This window comes from Oncorhynchus mykiss, chromosome 2 (assembly GCF_013265735.2).
Source record: "Oncorhynchus mykiss isolate Arlee chromosome 2, USDA_OmykA_1.1, whole genome shotgun sequence".
Lineage (NCBI taxonomy): Eukaryota > Metazoa > Chordata > Actinopteri > Salmoniformes > Salmonidae > Oncorhynchus > Oncorhynchus mykiss.
Genome location: NC_048566.1, coordinates 74,254,962 through 74,269,961, shown reverse-complemented (window position 1 = coordinate 74,269,961; position 15,000 = coordinate 74,254,962). Strand labels below are relative to the sequence as shown.

The window sequence follows — 15,000 nt, the reverse complement described above, 5'->3', positions numbered from 1 at the left end:
TTTGTATGCTTATTGGTCATAGTATGGATATAGTTTGTATGCTTATTGGTCATAGTATGGATGTACTACATCCATACTATGACCAATAAGCATACAAACTATATCCATACTATGACCAATAAGCATACAAACTACATCCATACTATGACCAATAAGCATACAAACATACTGGTATGCTTATTGGTCATATTATGGATGTAGTTTGTATGCTTATTGGTCATAGTATGGATGTAGTTTGTATGCTTATTGGTCATAGTATGTATGTAGTTTGTATGCTTATTGGTCATAGTATGGATGTAGTTTGTATGCTTATTGGTCATAATATGGATGTAGTTTGTATACTTATTGGTCATAGCATGGATGTAGTTTGTATGCTTATTGGTCATAGTATGGATGTAGTTTGTATGCTTATTGGTCATAGTATGGATGAAGTTTGTATGCTTATTGGTCATAGTATGGATGTAGTTTGTATGCTTATTGGTCATAGTATGGATGTAGTTTGTATGCTTATTGGTCATAGTATGGATGTAGTTTGTATGCTTATTGGTCATAGTATGGATGTAGTTTGTATGCTTATTGGTCATAGTATGGATATAGTTTGTATGCTTATTGGTCATAGTATGGATGTAGTTTGTATGCTTATTGGTCATAGTATGGATGTAGTTTGTATGCTTATTGGTCATAGTATGGATGTAGTTTGTATGCTTATTGGTCATAGTATGGATGACGTTTGTATGCTTATTGGTCATAGTATGGATGTAGTTTGCTTACGGTCATAGTATGGATGTAGTTTGTATGCTTATTGGTCATAGTATGGATGTAGTTTGTATGCTTATTGGTCATAGTATGGATGTAGTTTGTATGCTTATTGGTCATAGTATGGATGTAGTTTGTATGCTTATTGGTCATAGTATGGATGTAGTTTGTATGCTTATTGGTCATAGTATGGATGTAGTTTGAATGCTTATTGGTCATAGTATGGATGTAGTTTGTATGCTTATTGGTCATAGTATGGATATAGTTTGTATGCTTTTTGGTCATAGTATGGATGTAGTTTGTATGCTTATTGGTCATAGTATGGATGTAGTTTGTATGCTTATTGGTCATAGTATGGATGTAGTTTGTATGCTTATTGGTCATAGTATGGATGTAGTTTGTATGCTTATTGGTCATAGTATGGATGTAGTTTGTATGCTTATTGGTCATAGTATGGATGTAGTTTGTATGCTTATTGGTCATAGTATGGATGTAGTTTGTATGCTTATTGGTCATAGTATGGATGTAGTTTGTATGCTTATTGGTCATAGTATGGATGTAGTTTGTATGCTTATTGGTCATAGTATGGATGTAGTTTGTATGCTTATTGGTCATAGTATGGATGTAGTTTGTTTGCTTATTGGTCATAGTATGGATGTAGTTTGTATGCTTATTGGTCATAGTATGGATATAGTTAGTATGCTTATTGGTCATAGTATGGATATAGTTAGTATGCTTATTGGTCATAGTATGGATGTAGTTTGTATGCCAAAAGTTCCTGGATGTCGTACTAACTCTGCCAAAATACGAAGTATACAAGCAGTGGACACTTTTTCTGTGCTTTTAGGGCCCGTAATACAATTTTTCAGAAAATGGGTGTGGCTTCACAACGTTTTCTGATTGAAAATGGCAGAATTTCATTCCTTTAACTAATTATGACAAATGTTAAGAAAATGTTGTGCAATGTAATAAAGTAATAGCTTTTCAAATAATGTATGTTATGTTGGCTGACAATTTGTTAGCTTCGCTATTTTTACGAACCACACCATATCATTACAGCAGTATGTACTGGTAATTTAACTAGCTACCTAATGTTAGTTGGCTACTAATACATCGAACTTGCCAGTATATTAACTATATGTCATTCTTAGCTTAACTAAGTGGTATAGTCGTTGTGCATTCTTAAGGGTCATTGTTAATTCTCTCTGGCTATCTACACCGATTCCAGAGCTCTCTCGTCTGAGTGTGCCAGAGCGCAGAATAGCTGATGATTTACGAACGCTCAACCCAGTTGAATATGGCCTGTGTCAGTAAATGTTGGCAAAATGCATAATTCAATTGTTGCCAGCAGCACAGTTACAGTCACCAACACTGTGGATAACATGAAAACAACCTTACCAGCTCTTGCAAGGGTGAGTAAAATGGTCAGAGTGAGGTGTTTTCTCATTTGTGTCTGGAAGTAGAAGTAGCTAGCAACGTTAGCCCGTTAGCTTGGGTGCTTGACTGCCATTGGGAGGTCAGAACACTCGGATCAACCCTACTCCTCGGCCAGAGCGTACTGGCAGTGTGCGCTCTGAATTTACCAATGGACAATCTGCCAACGCTCTGAATTTACCAACACCCAGAGCGCACTCCAGGTTGAATTTGCAAACACACCCAAAATCATAAAATGTCTAGCTAGTAATTTGTTATGCTAACAAGCTAGCAAGAGGTTGCATAGCAACAGCATCAACTTCTGGTAGACAGGGGAAGCGTTAGCATGCTCAACTGAAAGGATACCGTTCGTTTACAGTAAACTAAAATGAACTAATAGTATATACTCATTAAGTATGTAGAATACAGTTTGTTAGTATGGGTATTCGAACACAGATATGGTCGTATAACTTAGAGCAGTACAGGATAAGGATTCTTTGTCAGTGTGTGAGCGTGGAGGGATATCTAGTCAGTTGTACAACTGAACGCATCTTCCTCATTTAGTGGGTTAATTGCCTTGCTCAGGGACAGAACTACAGATTGTTGCCTTGTCAGCTCAGGGATTTGATCCAGCAACCTTTCAGTTACTGGCCCAATGCTCTAACCACTAGGCCAGTGGCCAGGCCAGTGTAAATAAGAGAGTCAAACAGAGAGTCACCTTTGATCCCATTTCCTCCTCCTCACAGGGAACATAAATAAACATGGCATCCCACAGCTCTGGAATGTGTAACATATTACGCTATATATTACACTAACATTGTAAGCGTTTATGTAACTGGTTGCCCGTCCGTTCCTGGTGAAGGCTGCTGGGGCTTTGGCGTCCAGATCAGGTGGTAAAGGTTGGGATTGAGGACCATTGCTCTCGCCCACATTAAAAAATACTATAGTATTATGGTTAAATACCATAGTATTCAATGTAGTGTTTTTGCGGACTTTAGTATAATGTAGTATGTGCTATAGTACTAATAGTATACTACTAAATTCTATAGTAAGTACTACACGTGTCGTATAGCATTCTACAGTATACTATAGTTTACTACAGAATCATATAGTAAGTACTGTAGTATTCTATAGTAAACTGTAGTATTTTTTCATGTGGGAGATCAGGTATTGTCTTGGTTATTATATTTCCAGTGTTGGCTGTCCTTTTCCCAGGCCTTTCCCTCAGTCTCAGGGGGATGGGAGGTTTAGGGGATTACAGAGGGGTTTAAGACTGAGAGTCTGAAGTCTGGGGTCTCGCTATCTCTTCCCCTCTCTCTCTCTGCTCCACCTCTCGTTCTCTCTGAATTCAATTTCAATTTAAGGGCTTTATTGGCATGAGTTAACATTGCCAAAGCAAATGAAGTAGATAATAAACAAAAGTGAAATAAACAATAAAAATGATCAGTGAACATTACACTTGCAAAAGTTCCAAAAGAATAAAGACATTTCAAATGTCATATTATGTCTATATACAGTATTGTAACGATCTCTCTCTCTCTCAGTTACTAACTCTGTCCCCCAACCCATAGATTATTCTTTGGGAAGTCAATACCTCATTGTAGTAGATAAACAACACACTATTGGAGACACCTTTGGATTGGTTTATATCGCTAATGCCAATCTGTCTCCAACACCTCTTGGCAGTTTGAAATCAATGTGTGTTTCTGTGTGTGTCACAGTAACGACGTGACGAGGTCAGACCTGAAGAAGCTTCCAGCTCTGCCGACTCAGGCCCTGAAGGAACACCCATCTCTGGCATACTGGTGAGTCCCAGCCTGTCTTATTGGCCCAGTTGACCAGGGCCACCAAACACTACTGCCTGTTTGCCCGACCTGGCTGCCTGGTTGATATGAGTGATTGATGAAATGTTGTGTATGTGTTCTGTTCCAGTGAGGACCGGGTCATAGAACACTACAAGAAGCTGAACGGACAGTCCAGAGGGCAGGCCATAGTCAAGTAAGACTGGAGAGGGGAAGGGTGTGTGTGTTTCTTATGTGTCTCATGTTCTCTCCCTCTTGAGCTGTGTGTGTTCATCTCTCACACATGCTGGGTGTCTACTGCGTGTGTATCCATATGTGTGTGAGTGTGTGTGTTTTTATGACGCTCTCTGTTCAGTAGATGATGTGAAGTTGAACACTGTGAACTCTCTGACTGATGTCTCTGTCTGTCTCAGTTATATGAGCATCGTTGAGTCTCTGCCTACGTATGGAGTACATTACTACACTGTTAAGGTACAACCTAAATCACTTACAGTCTCTCTGTCTTGGGGTTGGGGGGGGGGGGGGGGGGGGGGGCTTTGGGGGACTATGAAATACACACACACACACACACACGCTCTGATGTGTGTATCCTATCTCTGTGGCAGGATAAACAGGGCATCCCGTGGTGGCTGGGCCTGAGTTATAAAGGAATCTTCCAGTATGACTACCAGGACAAGGTCAAGCCCAGGAAGGTAAGACTTTCATCCTCGTTCTCTCCCTCTCGCTCCATTATGTCTGACTTTTAGAAAGATGTAACACTGTCCTCCCATCAGTTTCCCTGTAGTCTGTTAAAGCCTCTCACCTTTGACCCTGGAAAAGACTAGTATCATTCCTCCTGGCTGGATGAACCGACACTCACACACTCCCACATGTGAACTCTGACCCCTCAGTCCTGTTCTAGTGTGTGTGTGTGTGTGTGTGTGTGTGTGTGTGTGTGTGTGTGTGTGTGTGTGTGTTTGCACATTCCAGTCTAAATGTCTCCCCACTGTTCTCCCCACATTCCTGCTCTATCCCATAATAGTCCCAGAGCCTGAGGTTTCCTAGGTTACATCACCACAGAGACAGAATGGGAATGCTGGCCTAGTCTCCTATTCTAGGTCACATAATTATTTGGTGGTTTGAGATAGCTTCCAATGTTAGTATCAGGTAGAAAGGTGCTCTTTAGGAACAATGGCTCTCTTCATTATTGGAAGGATGTTTTCTCCCCATATCGCCCTAATCTTTAGACTTAAACACACACACACACGCACACACACACACACACACACACACACACACACACACACACACACACATTGAAAGGCAGTGGGTCATGCCAGGTTGAAAGTGGTCTGTACTACAATAGAGTGAATGTGTTCCAAGGGTTTGGAGGGGAGGAGGAATGAAGGGAGGTTCAGGTTTTTGTGTTCTGGTTTCTCATCAGCATACTAATGTTATCTACACATGCAGCACCCTGAAAACACAGAGAGAGGGAGGGCACTTTAAAGATGACTATTAATGTCTTTAATAACTGTCTTTAATAACTGTCTTTCATAACTGTCTTTAAAAACTGTCTTTAATAACTGTCTTTAAAAACGGTCTTTAATAACTGTCTTTTATAACCGTCTTTAATAACTGTCTTTCATAACTGTCTTTAAAAACTGTCTTTAATAACTGTCTTTAATAACTGTCTTTAAAACGGTCTTTAATAACTGTCTTTTATAACCGTCTTTAATAACTGTCTTTCATAACTGTCTTTAAAAACTGTCTTTAATAACTGTCATTCATAACTGTCTTTAATAACTGTCTTTAATAACTGTCTTTCATAACCGTCTTTAATAACTGTCTTTCATAACTGTCTTTGACCCCCTAACTGTCTTTCATAACTGTCTTTGACCCCCTAACTGTCTTTCATAACTGTCTTTGACCCCCTAACTGTCTTTCATAACTCCAGCGTTGGTTTCAATGAAGGTTGAGACCCAGTCAAAGGCTGTGTATTAAGCTTGGGCATTAGGTTATACTATCATTATGTCAAACAAGGTTTTCAATGTTTAGTTTAGACTGTTTTTGTTTTGAGTTTTACCTTAGGAATATGTTGTCTGTGAGTATGGCAGTTGCATTTTTATCAGTAGAGTTTTACCAGTGTACATCCTGTCGTGACTAGACCACCACTGTAAGGCTTTCTGACTGTTTATTTGGGGTAGTTTAAATACTTTACCCCTAACCCCACTTCCCCTTACACACACACGCACGCACACACACACGCACGCACGCACGCACACACACACACACACACACACACACACACACACACACACACACACACACACACACACACACACACACACACACACACACACACACACACACACACACACAGAGAGAGAGAGAGAGTTACAGCTAAACCACAACCAGTAAAAATGCCTTGTTAGTGAGTTGTGAGACACTTTATGGTTTGTGAGTGACTGAGGCAGATGCTGATTTAGATTTTCTTGATAGAGATTAAGCCTATGTCTCTGCTAGCTAGTGTGTTACCGGGTCAGAGAAGTATATGAAGGTATGAAACAGTGCTGAAAAACAACAACAGGAAGCCATGGGCAGGTCTCCATAGTGACAAAAGAACAACCTGGAAACATGTAAAGCCCCCACCCTAACTGCCTTCCACCTTTCTGAGGGAGCGGTACAGGGAAGGGAATCAGGGAGAGGGAAGGGGATGTAATGCTTCTCTCCAGTATTACTGAGTCATTATAGACTTCAAGCTTTCCGAGTTCTGACCTTTTCTTTGTACACGCGCACACACACACACACACGCGCACGCACACACACACACACACACACGCGCGCACATACACACACACACACACACACTGGCCTAACAGTGGACACCCTTTGCCATGCTCAGTGCTGTGTGGAAAATGTCACCATGTCTGTATCTGATATTGTTGTTCAGATTATTCAAAGTTTCTCTAAAGCTGTTAATAAATACACACCACTTATATAACTCCTTTCATTAGTTAGTTATCATAATAATAACCCATAACTCCTTTCTCATTGAAACTGGTTTAATTCCTCATTGTGATGTGCTGTACATGTTGAAGTAGCCTTCCTGGAAGGTGTGACTGTGGTCTGCAGTTCTATGGTCCATGGACTGATTACTAAAGCCTGATATGAGGGGAGATTAAAGCGATGGTTGTGGCAGCACACAGGGTGTGTAGGCTTCAGTCTGTTCCCTGCACTAACAAACCTGATCACACTAGTTGAATACCATAACAGCTACTGGGATGTATGTGACACTAGTGCCAGTATTGTCTGATGTGACACTAGTGCCAGTGTTGTCTGATGTGACACTAGTGCCAGTGTTGCCAGTGTTGAGTTGATAAGATGGGGCCACCCTCCAACCTAGTTACGAGGGAGCATGTGTGTGTCAAGCACTCTCTTGCTGGAAAGCTGTTGCACACACTCTCCCTATCTGTAATCACACACATACACCCTCTCTCTCCTATTCTTAGCACCATGCTCCATTAAGTGTTCCAACTCCATTGAGTGTACAGTTCACCGAGCATAACTGCACAGATTATCTCACACGTATACGCACACACACGCTCACACACACTCTTAGTCCCAACGCTGTGTTTATACATTTGTTTTTTCTCCATCAGATCCCCCTCCTCTCCTCTGTTCCTCTTATCCCTCTCTCTTCATTCTTTTCCCAGGCTGTTATGATTCCCGGGCTGTGCCCCCTCGTCTTCTTCTTCCTCCCTCTGTCCTCCTCTCTCCCTGTCCTCCCTCACCCTGCCAGTTAACTTTGTTTTCTCCTGTTGTTCTGTACAGAGTTTGTGTGTTAAGCGTTTCTTAAACCATCTCACTGCCTTTGCATCTCTACCACCACCATTGTTGGTGTGTGCTGCTTGTGTGTCTCTATGTGTGTGTGTTTCCCAGCTGCTAGTGCTGTAGTGTCTCCAGTGTAACAGTAACTGCTGTGTCTCTGCTCTCTGTGTAACGAGAGACAGACCTCGTCAGGCAGTTTATATGTTTGTGTGTCTGAAGAGTTGGGCTGGCTGGCTGACTAAACAAAGCAAACGTGCTACGTTTGGTGGGGCCACAGTAATCCTCTCCCCACTCACCCTCCCTCCCTTTCTCCCAGCCACAGAGCCCAGAGCAGGAAGCATACTCCTCGAGGGAGAGAGGAGTGGTCAGGGTGGAGGGAGGGGAGGGTCTTAGCCTGGCTACAGGAGAGGAGGAAACTTTACTTCACACACACTCTCACACTCTCCCCCCCACACACACACTCGCTCACTTGCCTACAGCTGGTAAACACCCTCCGACTCAGAACTTTCTGTTCCCCTGCACCTGGGGAGGATTTAACACACACACACACACACACACACACACATACACACATGGAGGAGACTTTCTCACCCAGCAGGGCTTGATTTTATTTAAAGAGGAGCTGATGGTTCGTAAAGAGGATGGGAAAGAAGGGAAGAAAAAACCTCCCCCCTCCCTCTCTCAAGGGGGTGAGGTCATTCAGCTGGGGGAAGAGTTCTGGACGAGCCCGCTGGGTCTGGATCTGATCAGAGACCCTTACCTCATGTCCTCCCTCTTTCCTCTCCTCCCTCTCTCCTCTCTTCACTCCTCCTCCTCACTCCTCTCCTATTCTTTCTGTTTTTGGGGTGTTGCAAAAACCAATCCTAACTCTCAGTGGATGTACAGGAAAGTCATATCCAGCCGGGAGTGTGTTTCTGCCTTCTCAAGCTTCTGTGTCTGTTTGATTCTCAGTTTGAAGTCTGTGAGCCTCTTTCAGTTCAAAAGTGTGTGTGTGTGTGTGCGTGCGTGTGTGCGTGTGTGTGTGTGTGTGCGTCCTCAGGTGTTCCAATGGCGTCAGCTGGAGAACCTCTACTTCAGAGAGAAGAAGTTCTCAGTGGAAGTTCATGACCCCAGGAGGTAAATCTATATCACATCTCTGAGTGTGTGTGTGTGTGTTTGTGTGTGAGAGAGAGAGAGATGAACGAGAGACGAATGAGAAAGAGAGAGAGAGAGAGACGAACGAGAGAGAGACGAGGAGAGAAAAGGAGAGAGACGGGCAGAGAGAGAGAGATGAGAAAAAAGGAGAGAGACGGGCAGAGAGAAGAGAGAGCTGTTTTATTGGAGGCAGTAGTTAGCATGAGATACAGCTAACTTTCTGTATAAACACTGTAGAGTAAATCATGTCATGGGAGTCAACGTGTGTGGTACTGCTGAACATCACTAGTAGACATAGCCTCTCTCTTTTCTAGAATAAGTGTGTTATCCCTTGCGTCTGGCCCTGCTATAGGCCGTTGGGGTGCGTGGGTACGTGTGCGTGTGCATGTTCTTTAATTTACTGTGTGTATTCAGTGTGTATAAGGAGGCCTTGTGTCCGTCTCTACTGTAGGGCGTCAGTGACCAGAAGGACGTTTGGCCACAGTGGTATAGCTGTCCACACCTGGTACGCCTGCCCTGCTCTCATTAAGTCTATCTGGGCCATGGCCATCAGCCAACACCAGTTCTACCTGGACCGCAAGCAGAGCAAGGTAACACAGAATCACTGGGGAGGTTGTAGAATGAGTATGGGATTCTAGGATGAGTGTGGAGACTAGAGTGTGTGTAGTGTGGTACAGCATCACGATATCAGTAGAAGCAAGCAGAAATACAGGATTTTGTAAAGATATAATATCTCCACCTGTGTGTGCGTGTCCAGTCTAAGATCCATGCAGCTCGTAGTCTCAGTGAGATAGCCATCGACCTGACAGAGACTGGCACTCTGAAGACATCTAAACTGGCCAACATGGGCAGCAAGGGCAAGATCATCAGCGGCAGCTCTGGCAGTCTGCTCTCCTCAGGTAAGTCTCTCTGTGTGTGGCTGTTTTTGTCTGTGGCCTGCAGTACCCTTACCCTACACTCCACCCCATAATGTTGAGGCCCTGGCCTCTATATGTATGTGGTAGAGGAGAGGGGGATAGACGGAAGAGAGGAGAAGAGAGGGATGTAGTGGAGGGATGTAGTGGAGGGGGGTTAGCTTTGTCCTGGTCTCTTGGGCAATGACTCTCTGTGTAGAGGGAGGTCATGTGGTTAGAAAGAGATCTGTGAGAGGAGACAGTGGTAACCACCCCCCATCCCCTATCTAGGCCAGGGCAGGGGTCTGTGGGAACCGAGTTAGAGAGGACGGGGCTGTGAATCTACCTTTAAACCTCAGGACAGAAACCCTTGATGTTTTCCCAAAGGCCGTTTCCACCAACATTGTGGAAGTGTGAAAGGCACAGGCAAGGTCAACTAATGTTTAGTGAAAGTGCTAGTAGTTTAGAGTGAGAGAGAAAAGAGCGGTACACACATACTGCCAACTGTGTGTGTGCATGTACTGTATGTGCAAAGGTCAGCTATTTCCACATACAGCTGACACCTTATGAAATCAATTAAGGGAGACCAGGGTTGGTTGTCACACTTTTTACTCTTGTGTGTATTTCTCAGCACCAGTATATCTTACAGGACTCTTTCCAATATCAGGAGAAAGACCGAGGTCTTGTGTTGAAATGGGGGTGCTTTTTATCCTCATATCGAACATGGAGTTATTAGCCATCAAACACACTCTTTCTACTTGTGACAACCAGCCCCATCGCCGCGTTGGAAGTCACATAGTATGGGGTTGGTTGTCACAATGTAACGTATTCCTTTTGTAACAGGAAATTAAGCCACAGAGCAAGCCTTTCTTTGATCCAACGATATTCCTAACTAAATTCCTAATATCATACTTTGAGAATATCATATTACATTTTGAGTACATGTGTGTGTGTATGTGTGTGTGTTTGCACGTGCATGTGTGTGGATGTGTGCTATTTCTCCTGTCCCAAATTTCTCTGGATCTGCCTCACTTTGTGTCTTGCTGTTTCTCAGCTACAGTATCTCTATATAACTCTTCTCTCTGTCTTGTCCTCTCACCCTCTCCATTCAGTGTTTTTATCCCTGCTCTTACACACACACACACACACACACTAGGTGACCTAAACTGGGACATGTTTAACACCACCAGCCATCCTACAATCTAAGCTTGATGCCCTCAATATCACACAAATTATCAATGAACCTACCAGGTACAACCCCAAATCAGTAAACATGGGCACCCTCATAGATGTCATCCTAACTAACTCACCCTCCAAATACACCTCTGCTGTTTTCAATCAAGATCTCAGCAATCACTGCCTCATCGCCTGCATCCGTAATGGGTCTGCGGTCAAACGACCACCCCTCAAACGCTCCCTGAAACACTTCTGCGAGCAGGCCTTTCTAATTGACCTGGCCGGGGTATCCTGGAATGACAATGACCTCATCCGTCAGTAGATGATGCCTGGCTATTTTTTTAAAGTTTTTAAATGAGCATGCCCCTCTCAAAAAATGTAGAACTAGGAATAGATATAGTCCTTGGTTCACTCCGGACCTGTCTGCCCTTGACCAGCACAAAAACATCCTGTGGCGTTCTGCATTAGCATCGAATAGCCCCCGGGATATGCAACTTTTCAGGGAAGTTAGGAACAAATATACACAGGCAGTTAGAAAAGCTGGCCATGCTTTCCACATGGCTACCCTTACCCCGGTCAACTGCCTGGCACCCTCCACAGCAACCCGCCAAAGCCCCCACCATTTCTCCTTTACCCAAACCCAGATAGCTGATGTTCTGAAAGAGCTGCAAAATCTGGACCCCTACAAATCAGCCGGGCTAGACAATCTGGACCCTCTCTTTCTAAAATGATCTGCCGAAATTGTTGCAACCCCTATTACTAGCCTGTTCAACCTCTCTTTCGTATCGTCTGAGATCCCCAATGATTGGAAAGCTGCCGCGGTCATCCCCCTCTTCAAAGGGGGTGACACTCTAGACCCAAACTGCTACAGACCTATATCTATCCTACCCTGTCTTTCTAAGGTCTTCGAAAGCCAAGTTAACAAACAGATTACTGACCATTTCGATTCCCACCATACCTTCTCCGCTATGCAATCTGGTTTCAGAGGTGGTCATAGGTGCACCTCAGCCACGCTCAAGGTTCTAAACGACATCATAACCGCCATCGATAAGAGACTTTTCGACCTGGCCAAGGCTTTCGACTCTATCAATTACCACATTCTTATTGGCAGACTCGACAGCCTTGGTTTCTCAAATGATTTCCTCGCCTGGTTTACCAACTACTTCTCTGATAGAGTTCAGTGTGTCAAATCGGAGGTCCTGTTGTCCGGACCTCTGACAGCCTCTATGGGTGTGCCACAGGGTTCAATTCTCAGGCCGACTCTCTTTTCTGTATACATCAATGATGTTGCTCTTGCTGCTGGTGATTCTCTGATCCACCTCTACGCAGACGACACCATTCTGTATACTTCTGGCCCTTCTTTGGACACTGTGTTAACAACCCTCCAGACGAGCTTCAACACCATACAACTCTCCTTCCATGGCCTCCAAATGCTCTTAAACGCAAGTAGAACATAATGCATGCTATTCAATCGATCACTGCCCGCACCTGCTCGCCCGTCCAGCATCACTACTCTGGACGGCTCTGACTTAGAATACGTGGACAACTACAAATACCTGGGTGTCTGGTTAGACTGTAAACTCTCCTTCCAGACTCACATTAAGCATCTCCAATCCAAAATTAAATCTAGAATCAGCTTCCTATATCGCAACAAAGCATCCTTCACTCATGCTGCCAAACATACCCTCGTAAAACTGACCATCCTACCGATCCTCGACTTCGGTGATGTCATCTATAAAATAGCCTCCAGCACTCTACTCAACAAACTGGATACAGTCTATCACAGTGCCATCCGTTTTGTCACCAAAGCCCCATACACTACCCACCATTGCGACCTGTACACTCTCGTTGGCTGGCCCTCGCTTCATACTCATCGCCAAACCCACTGCCTACAGGTTATCTACAAGTCTCTGCTAGGTAAAGCCCCGCCTTATCTCAGCTCACTGGTCACCATAGCAGCACCCACTCGTAGCACGCGCTCCAGCAAGTATATCTCACTGGTCACCCCCAAAGCCAATTCCTCGTTTGGTCGTCTTTCCTTCCAGTTCTCTGCTGCCCATGAATGGAATGAATTGCAAAAATCCCTGAAGCAGGAGACTCACATCTCCCTCACTAGCTTTAAGCACCAGCTGTCAGAGCAGCTTACAGATCACTGCACCTGTACATAGCCCATCTGTAAACAGCCCATCTACCTACCTCATCCCCATACTGGGTGGCAGGGTAGCCTAGTGGTTAGAGTGTTGGGCTAGTAACCGAAAGGTTGCAAGTTCAAATCCCTGAGCTGACAAGGTACAAATCTGTCGTTCTGCCCCTGCATCTGTAGTCTTCCATCTGATGACACGCCGCTGTGCTTACCATCTCTGCTTGGCAACAGAATGATATCACTGAGTTGTGATGTCATCTTTATGCGTCTCCTTCACATTCTCTCTACAATTTTCAGCAGTGTAGACATTCTGTATTTATTTCTCTACAGTGCAGTCAGTGTGGCAGTACTGGCTCACATCTTAGCTCCTGACCCTAGACCAGGCTAACTTTCCTCCTGGAGGCCAGCCCTGCTCTAACATAGTTCATACAACGATTAGTATAGCTGTTTATCATTATTGTAAAATAGTGTTTACTCCAGTATGTTATCCACAATGGTGTTTGGTCACAGGGTGACTGTTGTTAGTGTATTTGAACAGTGACAGGGAGTGTGTGTGTGTGTGTGTGTGTGTGTGTGTGTGTGTGTGTGTGTGTGTGTGTGTGTGTGTGTGTGTGTGTGTGTGTGTGTGTGTGTGTGTGTGTGTGTGTGTGTGTGTGTGTGTGTGTGTGTGCGTGCGTGTGCGTGTGCGTGCGTGCGTACGTTTGATGGGGAGGGAGAGGCTGGCACGATGTTGGAGACTGTGCGTCACAGACTGTGTCCTCGGCTTCCCCATCCCACTCACACACACACACACATACACATGCACACACCCTCCCCACCACACACAGTCTTAGACCTCCTTATCGAAGCGTTCCACTCACTTCCCGGTAAACATCCTGAGCTGTCGGCAGGTGCCTTCGCCCCCTCCCCCGTCCTTCACCCTCTCCTTGTTTCTCTATGTCTCTCTGGAGGTCTGGGTCAGACAATGCCATTGTGTTGGGCTCCAGTGCTGTCAGTGCTGTATTTGGGTGTATGTATATGTGTGCTCCACACAGTAACGTTACAGTAAGCTTGTTTCTGACAGTGTTCTACGCTCTGGTCCGTGTTCAGTGCTAAGTTCTTTGTCTGTTATTTGTGTGTGTGTTCTGACTGCATCTCTGATCTGTGTGTGAAGGTTCCCAGGAGTCGGACAGTTCTCAGACAGCTAAGAAAGACATGCTGGCAGCACTGAGGGCCAGGCAGGAGGCTCTGGAAGAGACACTCAAACAGAGACTAGAGGAACTCAAGAACATCTGTATCAGAGAGGCGGTAAGACACACACATGCACGAACACACACACAAACACAGACACAAACATACACTACATGTACACTCACACACACAGACACACACACATCAATGATTAATGATCAATATAATGTATTTCTGTCCCTCTCTCTCTAGGAGTTGACAGGGAAGCTTCCTAAGGAGTATCCATTAGATCCAGGGGAGGAGCCTCCGACAGTCAGGAGGAAGATTGGCCCCGCCTTCAAACTGGACGACCACAAGATCAAGCCGAAAAGAGAGGTCAGAGAATACACTCAAACGGGTACTTCTGTAAATCCACATGAGAGCCAACTGTTTCCAGTGGTTCCATTCAGTTCAAGTAAATGGGTTGTATTCGTCTCCCAGTATAGATACACTTCCTCATGAAGCTGGAGTGATGTAATAGATATGGTTAAGACTTGGGGATGGAGAACTGATCCTAGATGATTGGTTGAAGCAGAAGAGTAACTGGGGCAGTGACTAAACCAGCAGTCTGGAACGTCTTAGATCTGGTTTGAAGTCATCCTCAATCCCTCTTTCTCCCTGTTCTTCTATTTGTGCCGTAATATATTTTCCACTGCTACAGGGCTGA

At 44.4% G+C, this 15,000-nt stretch overlaps 1 protein-coding gene across 14 annotated transcripts in view; it reads left to right on the top strand.

Moving 5' to 3' along the window:
* The window catches only part of LOC110501892 (FERM domain-containing protein 4A), a 191,986-nt gene that overhangs the window by 163,261 nt on the left and 13,725 nt on the right, over positions 1–15,000 (top strand). For all 14 annotated transcript variants that reach the window (XM_036955502.1, XM_036955504.1, XM_036955499.1 and 11 more), the window contains 9 exons: positions 3,891–3,974; positions 4,102–4,167; positions 4,385–4,442; positions 4,577–4,663; positions 8,818–8,894; positions 9,361–9,502; positions 9,670–9,811; positions 14,278–14,411; positions 14,547–14,669. In XM_036955502.1, the coding sequence (XP_036811397.1) occupies positions 3,891–3,974; positions 4,102–4,167; positions 4,385–4,442; positions 4,577–4,663; positions 8,818–8,894; positions 9,361–9,502; positions 9,670–9,811; positions 14,278–14,411; positions 14,547–14,669 (913 nt within the window). The remainder of the gene's footprint in view (positions 1–3,890; positions 3,975–4,101; positions 4,168–4,384; positions 4,443–4,576; positions 4,664–8,817; positions 8,895–9,360; positions 9,503–9,669; positions 9,812–14,277; positions 14,412–14,546; positions 14,670–15,000) is intronic.